At 63.8% G+C, this 18,780-nt stretch overlaps 1 protein-coding gene across 1 annotated transcript in view; it reads right to left on the reverse strand.

Moving 5' to 3' along the window:
• Positions 1-18,515, reverse strand: part of ADGRB1 (adhesion G protein-coupled receptor B1) — a 70,315-nt gene extending 51,800 nt beyond the window's left edge. The window contains exons 1-12 of the mRNA XM_089898655.1: positions 17,487-18,515; positions 6,961-7,122; positions 5,895-6,005; positions 5,375-5,539; positions 5,068-5,232; positions 4,536-4,700; positions 4,063-4,227; positions 3,748-3,849; positions 2,059-2,165; positions 1,653-1,847; positions 1,417-1,485; positions 590-698 (exon numbers count right to left, since the gene is read on the reverse strand). Coding sequence (XP_089754781.1) covers positions 590-698; positions 1,417-1,485; positions 1,653-1,847; positions 2,059-2,165; positions 3,748-3,849; positions 4,063-4,227; positions 4,536-4,700; positions 5,068-5,232; positions 5,375-5,539; positions 5,895-6,005; positions 6,961-7,122; positions 17,487-18,258 — 2,287 coding nt within the window. The 5' untranslated portion in view covers positions 18,259-18,515. The remainder of the gene's footprint in view (positions 1-589; positions 699-1,416; positions 1,486-1,652; positions 1,848-2,058; positions 2,166-3,747; positions 3,850-4,062; positions 4,228-4,535; positions 4,701-5,067; positions 5,233-5,374; positions 5,540-5,894; positions 6,006-6,960; positions 7,123-17,486) is intronic.
• Between the last annotated feature and the right edge of the window lie 265 nt (positions 18,516-18,780).

Below are 18,780 nucleotides of genomic sequence, written 5' to 3' on the forward strand. Positions count from 1 at the left end.
TTGTCTGGGGAGAGGCAACCCAAAACAGGGAGGACTTGACAAATGAGGCCCAAGAGAGCTATTTAAGAGGACGTGGATGACAATCGTTAAATGTAACTGCTGTAGTATTTGTGCCGATGGTCGCCACTGAGCTCTCAGGTCCCGGCCCACTTACTGCTCCTTCGGACCCACGAGGCCAGCGCCCCTGCCTTCCCATCAGAGAGAGTTGCTCAATGGCACGGAGCTGGGTGGAGCCAGGCCCCTGTGACGAGGCACTTCTGGGAGCGGAGGACCACGGAGTCCTGCCTTCAATGTCCCTGCACTGGGGGCCCCGGGGCGGGGTGGGGACAAGTACAAGTGGGCCCCCAGCCCCAGGGAGGTGGAAGCAAGGGACTGGCTGTGGCTGGGACTTCCTGGTGTGTCCCACGATTCGAGGTCTCCAGGACCTTGTGCACCCGAGGGTACAGAGGCCATCTTACAGCCCGGCCCGGGGCCCTGCAGGAGGCACCTGGCGCTGCTTGTTTATAGACAAGGAGACTGAGGCCGAAGCGCCCTGCCCATGACTGCGGGGCAGGGGCCTGCAGGTCGGCGCAGCGAGGGCTGGGCTTACCCAGGTTGTCTGTCACCTGGTACGCGTCCCGCAAGTCCTTCATGCGGAAGCCGATGACGTCCACGAAGTCCTCCACCAGCCGGAACAGCTCCTTGGCGTTGGGGCCCATCTGGAGGGGAGGCGGGGGTCAGGGACATAGTGGGGAGCAGCCCCGCCGAGAATGCCGACAACCGGAGCTCAGGGTCCCCAAAGACCCCTGCGCCCCAGCAGGGACACGCCCTCTCACTGCTCTGCCTCTGCCGGCCTCCTTCCCTCATCTGTTCCCTCCTTATCAGGGTCCTGTCGGTCACTCCCTAGCCCCACAGGGCTCTGGACCTGACTTGGGAAGCAGATGGGGACCTGAGTCTCCATCGCCATTGTGTGCACGAGAACACTGAGCCCAGAGGGGCTGCTGCACTCCAGCCCGGTGGCCAGGGGTCCAGCTGGGAGGAGAGCGGAGGGTCTCTGGCCACTGCAGTCCCCACTCCGGGTGCTGCCCTGGGTACAGGAGTATTGGCAGGTTCCAGGTCAGCCTGGGAGGAAGGGAGGCGGACTGATTTCTCCAGATGAGAAAGAACCGCCACGTCCCGGTGTGTACCCCACGGCCAACACGTTTTCTCACGCCCCTCCCTGAGCCCCGCGTGGTGCGCCGCTGTCCTCTGACGGGCGGGGAAGCCGAGGCCCGGAAGGATAAGTGACGTCCTCAAAGTCACGAGACTGGCAGAGGCTGTGCTGGGATTTGAACCCAAGACCCCACCCTGAGCTGGCGTGGGGCTCAGGGAGCCACCAGAGAGGCCCGCGCCCATCCTGCTGCTCTGGCCGCAGGGGTCCCGGACTGGCGTCCCTACCAGCTGGGCCTCCTCCCACTTGTCCCGGTTCTCCTCCGCCAGCAGGTTGCTGATGATCTGGACAAAGTTCTGAAAGGAAGAGGAAGAAAGGCCAGTGAGCAGAGAATAAGGCACCAGAATCATAGCCCAGAATGTGACCAGGGTCAGGGCTCAGCGTGGGACCAGGGTCAGAGCTCCATCTGAGGTCAGGGCTCGGTCTAACGCTGGGGTGGAGGACCGCCCTCCTGGGCGCCCACCTGTACATCCCCCGGGGTGGGGCTGTAGTACGCCCTCCGGAAGATCTCTGTCATGTTCCTCAGGACATCGATGGTGGAGAGCAGGTCCCCGCTGTAGCTGGTCCCGTCCTGGGAGATCTCTACCAGTGTCTGGATGACCTCGGAGACCCCCTCTCCGGGCAGCCCGCGCTGGGCCTTTGCCAGGTGCTCCCGGGTCTGGGGAGGCGGAGGGTACGAGTGCCATGACTCTGCAGGTACCAAGGACCTCCCAGGCCCAGAGGGTCCTCTGCAGCCCGCGGCCAGTGGCCGTGGCTGACTCACGTCCACAGGGTGTGCCACTGGGGACACAGGGTTATGTCTGAGGACGGAGGGCAGAGGTGAGCCCTGGGGTGATGGGTGGGGCGGGAGACCCCGGGGCCGGCCTCACCATCATCTGGATGTTTCGGTAGTCGATGGAAACACAGCGGATGTAGGTGGGGGGCTCCCAGTCGGCGACGCCCTCCTCGTCCAGCTCACAGCGCCGCAGGATGAGGCCTGCAGAGGCGGCGGCTCAGCTCCGTCTCCCCCTTCTCTGGTAGATGCCCGTGTCCCGGGTGGGAGTCCCACCCCCGGCTCCCGGGCACAAGCCCCTCTGGATGAGACCCTACAGCACTAGAGGCAGGCACTCGCCTGTGGCCTCATTCCAAGAGCAGAGCTGGCGTGGGGGCCAGGCATCCCTTAGTTTCTTTCACTCAAAACGTTTCTTTTCTTAAGTGTGTGTTTGTTTGTTGCTTTGTTTTGTTTTGTTTGGCCGTGTGGCTTGTGGGATTTTAGCTCCCCAACCAGGGATTGAACCCCGGCTCTCAGCAACGAGAGCTCGGAGTCCTAACCACTGGACCGCCAGGGAATTCCCTCACTCGAAGCATTTCTGAGCAGACGCCACAGGCCAAGCACTGGCACCTGGCAGGAGCCAAACCTGCAGGCATCCCACCGGCGTGGAGGCAGAGCCCTGGGCCGAGTGAGGGGCTTCAGTGTTCAGCCCAGGGCCTCTCCTCGGGCCCCTTCCTATCCAGAGCCCCAGGGAGAACCCAACAGCCTGGCCCCTGCCTAGCTCCACCCCTGGGATCAGGGGGCCCCCGATGGCCCAGGTGTGCTGCGGACACTGGGCAGCCTCGGGGCTGACTGGCATCAGGTGTCGACGGCCTGGAACGCAGGCACAGCCTATGACTCAGAACTTCCTCCCAGGGAGCCAGGCACAGCTGTGCACACACAGCGGTGATGACCTTAGGGAAGTGCCACAACCCTGTCACCCAACAGGAGCCACGGGGCAGGACAGGACACCTGCTCCACAGCATGGTGCAGAATCCAAATGAGAGGTCGTACATGCAGACAAGAGGCCAGAGAAGTCACACCATTCCGTGACGTGTATTTTATTCATTTGGCTTCCCTGTATCTGTAAGACGCTACCCAGAACATGCATTATTTTGGGTAGGGGGGCTACAACCACAGCTGGAAATACACAGCCTCTACCACGTGGACCAGCCCTGTCGGGTGGTGGGGAACTCACAACACACTTGTTTCACAGAAGGAAAACCAAAGTTCAGAGAGGTTAAGTCACTTCCCGGATGTCACACAGCAAACAGGGGTACAAAACTGCATGCACTCCTCAGATAAGAGGAGCAAAGAAAACCAAGCCAAGCTTGATGCGCCCGGCCCCTTCTGGGAGCCCACCCTGCTTCTTCCACACCTCCCATCACTCCACAGGGCTGCACGGGGATTAAGATGACCGTGTTCAAAGCCAATTTCCTACTTAATGGCCCCCAAGCCCAGGGCAAGTGTGTTAATTCCTCTGTGCCTCAGTTTCCCACGTGTAAATGGGTGACTTTGTGGGACATCACACTAAGGGGCTTCATGCTGGCGCTGGCTCCTGGTGAGCTCTCAGGACGCGGCGGCCCCGGACCCCTGCCTGTACTGTGCCAGTCTCTGTGTGCACAGGGCTGCCTGGGCAGGGTCTGGGCCACGTGCCCTGAGCTGACAGCTCCGTGGGCGGGCCTGAAGGGGCATCTCGGTGCCTCCCCTGCACCTCTGTGAGGAAAGGACAAGAGCCCCGCACAACACCTGCCCCACCGGCCCTCACCTGTGGCGTTGCGAGGACACCGCACTGCAGCCACCTCTCCCGCCGGGGTCTCCTTCCAGATCACAGCACCCAAGCTGTCCTCAGCACAGATCTCATGGGGCTCTGCCAAGGGGCTAGAAACGTGAGTGGGGGTGGGGTACGGGGGGTGGGCCGAGACCTGGCAGCAGGGTCAGGAAGGCCAAGGCCCTTGCAAGACATCTACCCTCACGAGGGGGAGTCTTTCCCCAGTAGAACTAAGCTCCAAGCTCCCTCCCCCGCCACTCAGGAGGCCCCTCCCCAGAGTCCAGCGGTGGGGTGGGAGTGCGGGACGCTCACCGGGACACCGCTGGGCACTGCACTGCCGGTATTCATCTTGTGGGCCCCGGCAGGCTGCTCCCCCGAAGAAGGGCCCCAAGCAGGCGCGCTCCCGCCGCTGTGTGCCACCTCCACATGTGACGCTGCAGCCGCCCCACGACGTCCAGGCCTGCCACTTCCCATCCACTGTGGGACACGGCCATGCACAGAGCCACGAGGATGGGGGTGAGGAGGGTGCGGACACAGGGACGCAGGGGCAGGAAGCCACGAGGAGAAAGAAGTCGAGACCCAGGGCGGGGAAGCCAGAGCCCAGACTGATTCAGGATAAGACAAATGCCTCCTGTGCACTGGTCCCTCACGGTCACCCCCCCGCCCCCCACACCCCCAGGACCGTGTACAAGGGCCCACCAGGAGCCCCCCGAGGTCTCACCCCTCCCGAGTGGCTCACGCCCACCAGATCCCCCCACCCGCAGGCCCTGGAGCACGGCCCTGACCTGGACACTGCTGCAGGAAGCAGTCTCGCGTTTCCACCCAGTGGCCCTGGCACTCGGCGCCCCCGTACGAAGGCCCGTTGCACTCGCGCGTGCGCTGCTGCCGGCCCTGAGAGCAGCTGGCGGAGCACGAGCTCCAGCTTGACCACTCATTCCAGTTTCCATCCACTGCCCGGCCCAGGGGAGGAAGGGGACAGGAAGGCAGCGTGAACACCCAGGGCCCACACCCAGCCTGGGGCACAGGCGTGAACACCCCACAGGTGTGGCTCCCCCCCCCCACGAAGTCTGAGGCATGGGTGTGACACCCAAGAGGGCCCATCACCCCAACGCCCACGGTACGCAAGTGAGAACGCCCCAAGGTCTCCAACCTTCAGCCTGATCACAGCCTGAGCTTCCAACCTCTGAGCCCCCTAGCAGGTGGGTCTGAGCGGGCAAAGCGGGGCTCCCAGGGCAGGGCTGGCCGGTGGCCCACTGGGCCCTGCCCTTCCCTTCCCGCCCCTGTCCCACCTCACCCAGCGCCCTCCCTCTCACCTACCAGGGCACAGAGCGATGTTGCAGAACTTGGTTTGCTTCTCCGGGCCCTCACAGGGGTTGCCTCCAAACTGGGGTGGCCTGCAGGTGCGCGTGCGGTCCCGGAAGCCGCGGCCGCAAGTGCTGGAGCACAGGCTCCAAGGCGACCACTCGTCCCAGGCGCCATGCACTACGGAAGGAACAAAGCACTCTGCGACCCCTGTCTGCCCGAGCCCGCAGCCCGGTCACCCGCCCCTGATGCCCCGCCCTCTGACCCGGACGCCCCGCCCCCTGCTCCTGTTATCTCCCGCCCCCCACGACGCGCCGCCCACCTGGACACACAGCGGAGTTGTTGCACAGCCGCTGCTCCCGCAGAGGCCCGCTGCACTGCGTGCTGTAGGAGGACGACACACAGAAGCGCGTGCGAGTCTGCCAGCCCTCACCGCAGGTGCTGGAGCACACGCTCCACGGGGACCACTCCTCGGCCGCGGGGTCACCTGTGGGCCCAGACCTACAGCATCACAGGCCTGCTGCTGCCCCTGCACCCGAGCTACGGTCAGACCGTCAGGCGGCCGCAGCAAAGCCCTTGACCACCCCACCCGTTTTTTATTCTCGACAGTCCCCTTCTCCTCACACCACTTCCCCTAAATCCAGTGTGCCTGGAGACAAGAGCCTGGCACCTGAGAGGTTAGTCTAATTATGGAAAATTATTACAGTCATTACTTAGAAGCAACAGCAATTAATAACTTATAGTACTTGCCCAAAGACCTAGTCCCCTGAAACCAACTTTCCCCACTTCCCAGGGTTTTAGTGCATTTGCGTTGTCAGCCCCGCCCAGCCGCTGCCACTCACCTGTCTGCGGGGCAGGAAACCCAAACTGCTGCAGCTCGTCGCCCAGCTCCTCGCGCCGCCGGGCATCCGTGGACCGCAGGGACTGGCTCCGGGAGTTGGTGCGCCCGGCGGCTGCAGGGCGGGTTCAGGTAAGCGTCCAGGCCGTGGCCTGCAGCCCCCACCCTGCAGCTCTAGAGGGGCGCTCTCGGCCCTTGGTCCCTCGGTCCCCAGCCGCAGCGGGGCCCGGGCTTGTCAGCACCAGGGCCACTTGGCCGCACCGGACAGGTGGGAAACTCGGGACCAGGGCAACCTGGCCTGGCGCCAATCCCTGTCTGGTCCAGTCTCCCCTGCCCTGCGCGCCTCCCTCTCTTCCTCCGGGGCCCGCAGGAGTCACCTGCGGGGCAGCACGTCTGAATGGCTACTGCTCTCCGCTGTTGAGCATCCCGGCAGCGATCCTGCCCCCCGCGGCCCAGCCCCGACACCCCAGGGCCCTCTCCAGGCTTCGGAGATGAGCTCCTCTCCCCAGGAAAGTTCGTCGGGGAAAAAACAACCCGAAGAATGACAATCTCATTATAACTTGATTTAATTTTATGGAAGCAGCTAAAATATGCATGAGGTCATTAGAGAGCCTTATTAGAGAAATACATCCCGGAGGCAGCATCCGGCTGGGACAGTCGGGTCTGGCCAGGGCTAGGGATGACGGTGGCGGAACAAGCCCCTCAGCCGGCTTTCCACGTGCACCCCAGAATTCCCAATCCACAGTTGCTAAGAAAGGCCCATCCGGTCCTAACACCGGGTCCCACCCTTCCTCCTGGGCCCTTACTTCTACTGGTCCCGCCCCTGGAAGGCTCCACCCTCTGACCCCGCCCCTGCCCCAGGTCCCGCCCCTCGTAGCCCAGGCCTTGCCTGGCCCGGCCCCGCCCCGAGCGCCCTCCCTCCCTCCCTCACCTGGCCAGGCCCTGCCCGCCCCTCCTCGCCCTTTTCCCCGCCCGGCCCGGCCCAGTCCGGGTTCCTGCCTCCACCTGACCCCGCCCCGAGCCCCTCCCTCCCCCGGCTCCGCCCGGGACCCGCCTGTCCGCGCACTCACGGCCGCAGGCCTTGCGGTTGCACAGGCGGCCCTCCTCCAGCACCCCCTCGCAGCCGCCGCCTTCAATGCCCGGTGCGGGCAGGCAGGTGCGCGTCCGCGTCTGCAGGCCTCCCCCGCAGTCCCGCGTGCACTCGCCCCACAGGGACCACAGCTTCCAGCCGCCTGGTGGGGACCAGAGGGCAGGGGTCAGGGCCAGGGGTAAAGGGCTGCGGTGTCTTTCGGGGAGTGACCTCTAGGGGTCTCCCAGGCAGGGATCTGGGGCACAGCAGCCCCTGCGAAGAGGCCTCCGCGTCGGAACCAGCATAGCACCCTGGAGGGTCAGCTAGGAGGCAAGTGTGGGCCTGGACGGGGTTGGTGATGGGGTGTGAAGCAGAGGCCGACAGGGCAGGGAGGGGCAGAGGTGCCGGGCAAGTTGGGGTCCGGGGCCCACCCCACTTCTCTCTGGAGTCTCTGTGCTCTCCGGCTCTGTCTACAGGCACCTGGGCCAGGGTCTCCACTGGCTTTGAATCCAGGTCCCCAGTGTGGGGCTGGACACAGAGCTGGAGCCCCAGGTGGGTCTGGAGAATGAATGAATGAATGAATGACACCCCTGCCCACCCCAACGGCTGCCTTATATCGAGGGCCGGGTGATGGGCTGGGGGCAGAGGGGCTCTCCTGCCTGGCACCGAGCCTCGCGCCCTGCTGGACCCCCTCCCCATGGTCCTCAGTCCAGTATCCTCTGAATCTCAGTTTGCTCATCCCCCCATCCCCTGCCATGACCCATATGCTCATTCCCCCAGCACCCGCAGGGACACCAGAGGTGACCGAGGTCCCACCCCTGGTAGCCGAGTGGGGTCTCACACCCAGGGCCCCGCCAGGCGGAGCGTCCCCCAGACCCAGCAGACACTGGCTGCTGAGGGCCTCCAGGCCCCTATGGCCACCCTCCTTCAGCCCTCTCAAGGGTCTTCTCCATCCCGGCCCCGTCCCCCCAACCATCATGACCTCGTGCCCCTGAAGTTCTGAGCCCCTTGGTGGCCCCAGTGCCACCAAGGACACTAAGAGGGACAGCCTCAAAGTACTGGGGAGCCATTGAGGGGTGAGAAGCAGGGAGGCCACACATCTTGGGCCAGAGCTGGAGGCTGCACTGATTCGCTCAGGGAGGGGCCGCTTCATCCAGGCTTTCTGTTCAAAGGTCACACTTAAGGTGCTCAGATCACTCCTGCCTCGAGGGACTCTGGTGCCGCCACCCCATTTGTCCTGGAGAACCCCAGGGCCCCTACACTCCCAGCACAGCAGGGTCAGGGCAGACTCAACAAGGGCACGCAGCCTCACCGAGCACCTACTTTGCGCCGGGCACCCTGCACACAGCCCCCCGACACGGCACCCGTGTATGAGGAGGCGAGGAGATGGCATTGCCAAGGCCCAGCACTGGGAGCTGCACTAGAGCTGGGCCACTGCCCCGTGCTGCCTGCTCACCCGGGGCTGGAGCAGGGGAGCCAGGCTGGCCAAGGGCAGGTCACACCCGGCCCAGCAGGAGCGTCCCTGATGCCTCCTGGAGGCTGGCTTATCTGGGGAGCACATAGGGTGGGAATGAGGACTGTGCAGATCCTGGAGGGTGGGCAGTGGAGCCGAAAGGCCAGGTTCACATGGTGGCCCCAGCACCCACGACCATGGGATGGTTAAGTCCACCCTGCCCCGGCCTCACACCCCTAGCCAGAGGACGAGGGCACTACTTCCTAGGACTTACGCCTGTGAGGGTAAATGGCAAGAAGTGGCTGGGCGACGACAGGTGTGGGCGTCACTGGGGTCGGAGTCGATCCCAGAAACTCACTTTGATTTGCAGCAAGCTGGGCGTCCAGGTGCTCTGTTCTGTGGAGGGCCGCTTGAAAGGTGCCAGAGCCCCTCCCCGTGGTCCCTGCGCCTGTGCTGGGAACCGACCAGCAGGGGGCGCCGGAAGCAAATGAACGGGAGGCGGGGGAGGGAGCCCAATTCCCCCAGTTTGGAAGGCGGGGCTCATTTCTCCCTCCACGCCCCCAAGCCCTTGAGGAATCTTCTCTCCCCTTGCAGAACCCACCCTCCCATACGTCTCACTTCCCCCTGAGCCCAGAGACGCAGAGCATCAACGGGCCAAGGGCACACAGAAGTCAGGCCTCCTGTCCTCCAGACTTGCCATGCTGGTGGGTCACGCAGGTGGGTGGGGCAGGTGGGCGGGCCGACGCACCCAGACAGGGACCCGTAGAGGGGGCCGGCTCGGACCTTAATCGCTGTCGTCTGGGGGTGGGCGTGGACCCGGCTCTGCCCCTCGCGCACGCGCAGTAACACTTGGTTCCTAGCCGTGCAGCGGCGGCCCAGGGAGGAGCTTCTCACTCTGTGGGAGCCCGGCTGAGCTTTGCAGGGACCCTCGCTTCAGGGGGCCGAGGGGCCCGGTTCTGAGCCCCTTCCTGGGTCTGGGCGTGACGCCTTGTGCTCCCACAAGGGAGGCCTCTCTGCTCCCATTGTTCAGATGGGAAGATCGAGGCCTGCCCTAGTGACGGGATGCGCGTACTCCCCCAGTTACGAGGGGGCCGAGCAGGAATCGCCCAGGTTGTTGGACCCGGCCCATACACCCTTCAAGGACGGTTGCTTCCCTCAAGGCCGGCTCTCAGGGCGGCATCCTGGGCAGGCGAGTACTGACTCCCCCACCCCTGTCTCCCCCACTCCGCGCCAGATGCCTCAGGAACCTCGAGTCCCAGTCCACCCAGGAACTAAGTGCTCACCCCACTTACAGCAGAGCAAACTGAGGCTCAAAGAGGGGTGGTCCAGACAGTCAGGGGCTGGCGACCCCCCCCCAACCTGCAGGAGGATCTGCCCTGGAGTTGAGGAGGCATGGAGGCCCGAGCCTCAGAAGACAGGAGCCAGGGTCCCCAGGGCTGAGTAAGAACCAGAAGTATGGAGGACGCTACACAAATACGACTTCCTTGTGGACAGAAATGTCCATGCCCTGGGGGTGAGAGACAAGCAGGCCAGGGCCCCGGGGGAGGGGGTGGGGAGCCCCCAGGTGCACACGGCAGGACCGGTGGGCAGGACTGGTGAGCGGCTCGGCCCTGAGGCTGCGCAGATATGGGGCCCTCACTACCACCACTCTAGGCGCCTTCACTCTGGGGACCGTCAGCCCCGCAGCCACGCCCACTTGGCAGATGCAGACCTGGAGGCCAAGTTACCCACCGGGCTGACAAGGAGAGGAGCTGGGACTGGGCTCATGATCAGATTCCAAGCGCTCCCCCTACACTGCCCCCCAGGCAGAGGCTGCCCGCCAGGACCACCCCCAGCCTGGCACTCCAGGCCTCAGTGGTCTCGCCTGCTGAAGCCACCCTGTCCCGTCATACTGAGACAAAGGAGCAGGGAGGCCTGAGTCCAGGGAGACAGGCCTGCCGGCAGGGACAACGTGGACACGTCCTGCCTGGCCCCCCTTGCTGCCCCAGCCCAGCCCCCGCGCGGAAGCCTGAGCGACGTGGAAGCTGGAAGTGGGTGGGAGAGAGAGGGTGTCCATGCTGGCTAATCGCGGGATGCCACTTGGTTCCCATGGCAACTGCCGCAGAGCTCAGTCTTTCAGGATAGACTCAGGTTAGGCCTCCGCTGCCAAAACACCCACAATTTCAGGGCTGGTTACCTTGGTGACCCAGGGGGTGGGGATGTGGTGGGGGGAGGGGGAGGAGAGGAGGGGTCATATCGGGAGAGGCCAGGCAGGGGGTCGACTGGCTCAGAGCACAGACTGCCCCCCAGGCCTAGCCCTGACCCTGGTCACATGCTGATTGCTGACCCTGATCACACACCGGGCCTTAATCCTCTTCACAGATTGACTTCTGATCCTGGACACAGGATCCCTGATCCCCCATCACATACTGAGCCCTGATCCCAGTCACAGACCAAACCCGACCTTGGCCACACTCCCACCACTGATGAACACTCAGTTAGTGGTAGCTGCTATCTTTGTTATCATTTTTATTTTTAACGTGTGTCCCCCCCACGGCTGACACCTGATAAATGTTTGTCAAGCAAATGCATCCACGACCAGGGAATTACCCAGGCAGGGCTCCTGGGGCCCGCAGAGCTGGGCACAGAGGAACTCAGGCCACCCTTTCCTGGGTGGCCACGGTGCTCCTGGGCTGGGTGGGCTTTGAGGGGGCAGCAGAGTGGGCAAGGCTGGGGGGTGGGCTGCCCCTCCAGGCCCGGAAAGAAGCCGCCATTCTTCCCGGGCTCAATGCCCCCTCTGTCTGGAAGCCTCATTTCCATCTCATTAAGGGATGAATAGAGCCAATTAATGGCCGCCAGGCAGCCTTGGCCGCCCAGGAGAGAGAGCACACGGAGAGGGGGGCTCCTGGCCCCCTTCCCACCCTGGTGCCCCAGCCTGCAGGCCATGGCCTCCCTGGTCCCTGCGCCCTCAGTCAGCTGGGATGAGGGCGCTGGGGGAGGCCCTCTTCCCGCTGGGCCTTCCCGCCTCCTGGGTCCCCTCTGGAGGAGGGGAGCGGTGCACTTCCCGTCTCCTCCAGCAGAGGTCTCCCCAGTCTAGCAGGTCAGGCAGCACCCGGCTGGGGGGGGTCAGCCCCTGCCCATTCCCGCCCCGCCCCTTTCCCGACCGTCAGGCCGGGTTCCGTGCACATCCACCTCGGCGGCGAAGTCCAGCCCCTGTGCGGACCCCTACCCCCCACCGAGTGAAGGTGTGTACTGCGGCATGCAGGCTCCTCCTCTCAGCCCCCTACATGGATGTGCAAATGAGGACCACAGGGAAACTGGACAGCTCCCTGAAGCCCCTCTCCAACCCAATCCCCAGTCCACAGCGGCCTTGGCTCCACAGGTCCAGACTTGGTGCATCCTTCACCAAGGCCTGCAGCTCCCACTATCGGGGCCCTAGTGACCAGCAGTCTGCCCAGCTGCCGCAGGCACCCCTGGATCTCAGGACGGGCTGAGAGCCGTGCCCACTGCCCACGGGGCCACTTGCCAGAGGAGGACAAGGGGGTCTCCTCCAAGCATGGCAGAGGTGCCAAGACCCTATGAGCAGGAGCTGTGCCATCCCTGTTTTCACAGAAGGGAAGCTGAGGGGTGACTTGGCCCCGTCTGCAGGGTTACTCACTTTCTCAATGCTGCTCTCCCTGAGTCAGGCAGGTGTCCCCTAAGAAGGGTGCCCGTTACAAGCTCGAAGGGCTGGGTCCCACCCGGCTTTGCCCTTCGGCGCTGGATGACCTGGGCAGGTCTCTTCTCCTCCTTGAGCCTTGGCTATACGACCGACAGCGCTTCTCCCCATCTTTTAGGGAAGTGGGACCCCAGCAGGGCCACAGCTTCCAGTCTCCCTGGCCACCGGGTGGTGTGGGGTGAGCTCTGGCCTCTCATGGCAGTTCCTCTGTGGGTGATGCCCCGTGCGTACTTATTGTTTTCATGGGGTCACATCTTGCTATTTCCATCTGGAATGGGGGCTGTCTACAATGGAGCCTGAACCTTGTTTTCCAGATTTTTCTAAATTGGCCCTTGTGCAAAAGCGCAGCTCCCCTGGCTGGGATGACAAACCCAGTCCTGGCAGGGAGGCCCTAACCCTTCCTACTCCCGCCCCGCCCCTGCTCCCCACCCCCAAGCGCCCAGTTGCCCCCAAACTCCAGAGACACGCCCTTCCCCCGGGATTCCCCACTCGTCCCTCCCCCCAGCCCAGCCCCCCTCCACACCCTGCAGGCCCCAGAGAGGGCTCGCAGCCTCCCCCTGAGGGAAGTTGTGGGGCATTTAGGGTTGGAGAGACTCCAAATCCCTTGGGGGGGGTTTTCAGGGCAGGGGCGCCCCAGCTGAGAGGCGAGGGGCCTGGAGGAGGCGGGTGGAGCGCTCGGCATCTCCCCTGGTGTGTGGCCTTGGGCAGGTCACAGCCCCCAGGCCGGCATCGCGGCCCAGCACATGCCCGGGATGTCACACACTCACACGCTCAGGCTCCAGCCCACCCCCCACCCCCCGCCCCATGCAGGCATATGGAGGGGGCACACGGGCGCACACACACACAGGGACACACACGCAAGGAGACACACGCACACTCGCCCCCAGCCCTCAGGATGCCGCTTCTTCATTATCTTACATGTCACTTCTGCAATAAAATTCTTTAATTAAAATATGAATATTTAAAACAACCCTTGAGAGAAATGGCACCATCTCACCAGAGGCAGAAAAACGCAGAGAGACTCTGGGAGGGGGAAGGAGGGACAGCCCGAGAGCGGGTGGGAGCGGGCAGGCAGCGCAGAGGGGCAGCCGGCGGGGCAGGGGAGAGGGAACAGTTGCTCTGGCCTGAGGAACGCTTGCCAGTCGGATGCGTGACGTGGCCATGTGGCATTTGGACAGGCCAGGCGGGGGCAGGGCTGAAAATGGGCCACGGGCTGGCCTGGGCCTCCTGCTTGCTCCGGCTCTGGCTCCGCGGCTATGGAGGGACGCGCCTGACCCAGCCTCCCCTGGCATGCGTGAGGGGACGCAGCTCCCTGGGCACAGGCTTGGCAGGCAAGATATGGGGTCTGGATCTGCTGTGTGTCTTCTGAATTACTGCTGGACCTCTCTGGTCCATATACCACCCCACCCCTACACACACATGAACACACACACACACCCCCTCCCCGCAGAGCTCTTGCAGGAGAGAAGCCCCAGGCAGGACCACCAGGTGACCAAGAGCTGGCTCTGCTCTCTGTCTCCCCCTTACAAGCTGTGTGACCCTGGCTGCTGCCTTAACGTCTCTGTGCCTCCTTCCACTCAACAAGAATTAATCAAGGGCCTGCTGTGTGCCAGGTACTGGTCCACACACGGGGCTTCGTCAGAGAGCAGGGCAAACTCCCCTGCCCTGTGGTGGGTACATCCTGGCAGGGGCGGAGAATAAGGACATAGGAAATTCTCCAGTGCTCACAGGCGATACCGTGTGGGAAGAGAGAGAAAGAGGGAGAGAGAGAGAGTGAGGCGACAGCAGGGCCAGGGCGTCTTGAGAAGGTGCCATCTGGGCAAGCACTCAAGGGAGGGAGCCCTGTGGGCACGTGGGGAGAGTGTTCCAGGCCAGGGAACAGCCCATGCAAAGGCCTTGGGCAGGGAGGTAGGTGCCTCGCTGGGGAGCCATCTCTGGGCAACTGGCAAGAGTTAACTGGTTAAGATGTGGGTGCTTCCTGCACAAAGGAAACACGCAGAATGCGGCTACTGCCACTACTAAGATCAGGTTTACTCCCAAGGTCTCAGAAGCATCAGGACCTTCTGAGTCCAGGGCATGGGCACGGGGTCTGAGCTGCCTGTGGGCCTGGGTGACCATGTCCCGTGCCCCCCGCCCCGCGGAGTCGAGCTCCTCGCTTCATGGCGGCAGCCCCAGCCCTCATGCCCTCCGGACTGTCTTCCACGAGGCTGCCAGCCCTGCCTCATAGACTTGACTTCCGCTTTGTCAGGATTGCTGAAATCGGCTTGCACGGAGCCAGCCTAACACACACACACACACACACACACACACACAGCAAGTACATACCACAAGTGCACACCTGCACATGCTCACCTGCACACACGCACAAACACGACGCACACAGATGCCCGATGCACTGCACACAGGCACGCACACATGTATACACCAGTCATACACTCATGCACATACTCACACACATGCCCGATGCACCGCACACATGCACACATACACCATGCATGCACAGCACACATACTGGCAACGTACATGTGAGCACACATAATACATGCCGTGTATACACATACATGCACACATGCATACTTGTACACATGGATGCATGAACACACACACGCACGCCTGCCCACTCCCTTCCAGCGCCAGTTCCAAACATTCCCATTCTCAGAATCTCTGTGCAAGCCCGAAGCACCCAGCTGTGGTCTCCAAACAGCTCCGCTCCTCCAATCTGTCTCTTTGCCCCCCAAGCCCTCTAGATCCTCTACCTCACAGCAAACACAGATATTGACATTTCATCACTGACGTTGCTTCTGCTTAGAAACACTTTCACCTCAGTTCTCATTCCTCATAACAATCAAGAAAAAAAGACGTTTTTACTCTTTCCATTTTAAAGACAAGGCCCAGGGACACAGCGAGTGTGGGGCGGGCTGGGATTTGAACCTGACCTGGTCCTATCCTGGGGCGCCAGGTCCCAGGGCTCCCTCTCAAACGACATTCCCTCCAGATGGCTCACGGGCCTGTCACGGTCAGGTCCCGCTCTGTCCTCTGGATCTTCCACCCCAGCCCGGTCCTCCCCGCCACTTCCCCACCTCGGCCGAGGTCTTCACTCCTGGCCAGAAACCTGGGAGGGTCCAGCGATCTCCTGTCTCCACGCCCACATCCTTTACATCAGCAAGTCCGTCAGCTCCCCCCCCCCGACCCCCCCAAGATCCTCCCCCTTCCTCCCACCCAGGCCAGCGTCTGCTCCCTCCTGGATGCCTGCAGTGCCCTGTTCCTGCCCCGGATTCCCCCTCTGAGCCAGACACTGCATTTACAGCCCCAGCGATGTCACCCTTCTGCTTAAAGCCCCCCATGGCCCTTCAACTCTCATGATAACATGCAAACTCCGGCCAGGAGGCCTGTCCACCACCGTACCCGACTCCAGCAGCGGGGCCTGCTCCCTCCAGCACCAACGTCACAGCCCCACAAGCTCCTGCCACTTGCCACACATGTATCACACCAGCCCCGTCCCCTTGACCTTCTCCCGCAAGCTCCACACGGCTCCAGCTGTACCAGGTATCTACCCGGCACGGTCACTGCCCCGAGATGCTAACAGAGAGCAGCTCTTGCGCTTTGGTTTCCAGTGTGGGCCAGGCCCCAGGGCAATCGGGTCTGAGGTGACTGAAGAGTCCCTCAAAGCACTCAGCACTTTGCCAGCGAAGACGCTGAGGCTCAGGGGCAGGTGACCACTGGGGAGTGGTTGAGCGACATGTCCGGCCAGGCCCCTGCCCCACTGGTCCTCCTGCATCCGCCCACCTCCCAAACTAGCGGCCGGCCCGGCATCTCTGCTCCACTCTCCTCCCCCCCATGCCCTGAGGACCACTCCCACCACCACGCTGCGGGGTCTGCCCACGCCAAGGTCACAGTGACCTCTACCTTGCCCAGCCCGAAGGTCAGCCCTCCCAGCCTCCCACGCCTTCGCTGGGGGCCCTGACACAACTGATGGAAGATGGGGCTTTTCTGCCGGCTTCCTGGACACCACACCGCCTCCACCTCCCGGGGCGCTGCCCGCCTCTTCCCTCCTCTCCCGATCCCCTCCAGCTATGCTCACCGCTCCACGGAGGTTTCTAATCTGGGATCCACGGCCCGGGGCCCATGAATAGAACCATGTTCCAGGATAGCTGGTTTCCTCTGTAACCCCATGTAGCTTCTTTGATGCCTTTACAGACGTCACTCGGAGGAATCCATCGGCCTTACTGGCTCCGGAGACACCAAGAGCCCTGGACCATGTCACCTGGTCTCACGGTGACCTGCCCACATGAACGCCCAGCCCAGCCTGGCCCCCGGACGCCTGGCACGCTGTCTGGTGTCTCAAACTCCACGTTTGGTGAAGAGCTGTCCCCTGACGCAGCCCCAGCCTCCCGAGACACCCTGGGCGTCCCGCTCCAAGCACACACAGGGTCTCCCTCCTGCCCGATGCCAGGGGGCCCGCTCGGTGTCCCATCCCACTGATGGCACCCTCCTGTGCAGGTGGCCGTCTCACCGAGGAACCCAAACTGCTAAGAAGGTGGGACCAGCTGAGCACACGCCCAACCCCACCTTTGCCCTGCCCTGCCCTCTGACCCGCATGGGGCTCACCCGCACCCCTCCCAGAACCTCGAACACGGCTCCCTGACCTCCAGGTGACATGCAGCCCTGCCACCAGGGTCCCTCCCCCTGCGGTGTCTTCATCACCACCTGACGTGCCTGTTTCTTGTGCTTTGCCGTTTAACACCGCCCAGACCCAGAAGGCAGCTCCACGAGAGCGAGAGCGAGAGCGGGGCTTTTGTTTTGTTTTGTTTTTGTTGTTTCTTGTCTTCCTTGCGTGTCCCCGGCGCCTAGAACACCTCACAGGCGCTGGGTAACTGCAACCATGTGCAAGCCCCACCCTGCATCTCCTTGACCACATGAGTCCACTCTGCTCACTTTTTCTCCCGTGTCCCAGGAGGCCCCTGCAGACCCCGGCCACAGGCCACAGCAGCCTGCTGGCCCATGAGAATGGTCCTGCCTGCGAAAAGGGAGGGACCGGGAGGGACCCTCCCCCCAGCCAGGAATCTAAAACTCCCTCATCCTGGGAGAAATCAGACCCGCTCTTCCTTCCTTCCCTCCCTCCCTCCATCCATCCCTCCCTTCCCTGAGCACTTAGCAAGCACCACCCATGAGGCAGGCACCCCAGCACCCTGGGGGCCAGAGGCAAGCACCCCAGGCTGCCCATTCTCAGCGAGCCTGCAGAGAACTTCTCTCTTTGCACTTGGCTTCCCCGAAGTGCTTGGGGGATCGGTGGCCAGGGCAGCCCTGCAGAGAAGACCCTTCCCACCCACCGTATGCCCAGAGAGCCACCCCAGGGCCTCTCCTAGCCGTCACTCACCTGGAGCGCCATCCCCGCCCCGGTCCTGGGTCAGGCTGGTGAGGCAGTTCTCGGGGCCACCAGCCATGCCGTCCCTCAGGCAGACATCCCCGCGAGGCACCAGGGAGCCGGAGGCAGGGTCGCCGGTGTCCCCGCCCAGGCAGGCACAGGGGGTCTGCATGATGCCACAGGGGTGTGAGCTGCGGCTGCCAGCCAGACAGGCATCCAGCCAGCGGCACAGCATCTGGCAGGCGGCCCGGCTGGGGTTGCGGTTGCCCACGACCAGGTACTCCACAGAGAAGTCGTCGCTGGGACCGGGGGGCCCGTCCTGGGGCGCGGGGCCGTCGTCCTGGGGCGGCCGCTGCCGCTGCATCTGTAGAAACTGCTTGCTGGCCTGCAGGAAGGCCAGGGGTGCCGAGGGGTCGCAGAGCCTCAGCACCTCGTCGAAGCTCTCCACGCCCAGGTAGGTGCGTGTGGACTCCAGGAAGGAGTCGAACTGGTAGGTGCGGACGCGGGTGGGGCCGCTGCAGGAGGGCGCCTTGGCCACTTTCACGTAGAGCGTGTAGCGGCGCGGGTCTGGGTTGCGCAGGGTCCAGGAGCAGCGCGAGGCGTTGGCCGGGAACACGGCGGCTGCCGAGAAGTACCCGAAGAACTTGCCCTGCACCAGCGTGGCGCACGACTCGGCCCCGGGCCCTGCGTCTGTCCCCGCGGCCGTGCCCGCCTGGTGCCCCAGCAGCAGCAGCAGTGGCCCGAGGATCCAGAGGGCGCCTGGGGCGGCGGCCTGGCCCCTCATCCTAGCTCGCGGGGCCGCCAGGGTTCCGCCGGCTGGGCAGGCAGGCGCGAGCCAGGCCTTGACATGCCAGGGTCCGGCAGCGAGCGGAGCGGGCCGGGGCCGGGGGCAGGGCCTTCAAGCGAGGACAGGAGGAGGAGACGGCTTCAGGTGACTGAGTGGGCAGGGGCAGCTCCTAACGTCCGGGGCCCCAGTGCCTGCCTGTGGCCGCCAGCAGCAGCTGCAAGAGAAAGAGCAGAGAGGGTTCGCGTGAGCCCCGGGAGGCTGGGACTTGGCACGCCGGGGGCAGTGCCCGCCCCGGGCTCTGCTGCTCTGCCCACCTGTTTGTCTGCCACCTGCCAGCATGTCCACCTGCAGGGGCAGGAGCCGGGGGCCGGGGCCCCTCCTCCCCCACCAAGCCTGAGCGGAAGCGGTGGGCCGCCCCGGCCAGGGCCGCAGGCCACAGGGGCCTCGGCTGTGCCCGTCTGGCTGGGCAGCCTGGCGTGGCTACACGGGCTCTGGGCCCGACCGCCTGCCCTGGGGTGG

Source organism: Delphinapterus leucas, chromosome 17 (genome assembly GCF_059928025.1).
Source record: "Delphinapterus leucas isolate spDelLeu-1000000601 "Yukka" chromosome 17, BTC_Dleu_Yukka2, whole genome shotgun sequence".
NCBI lineage: Eukaryota > Metazoa > Chordata > Mammalia > Artiodactyla > Monodontidae > Delphinapterus > Delphinapterus leucas.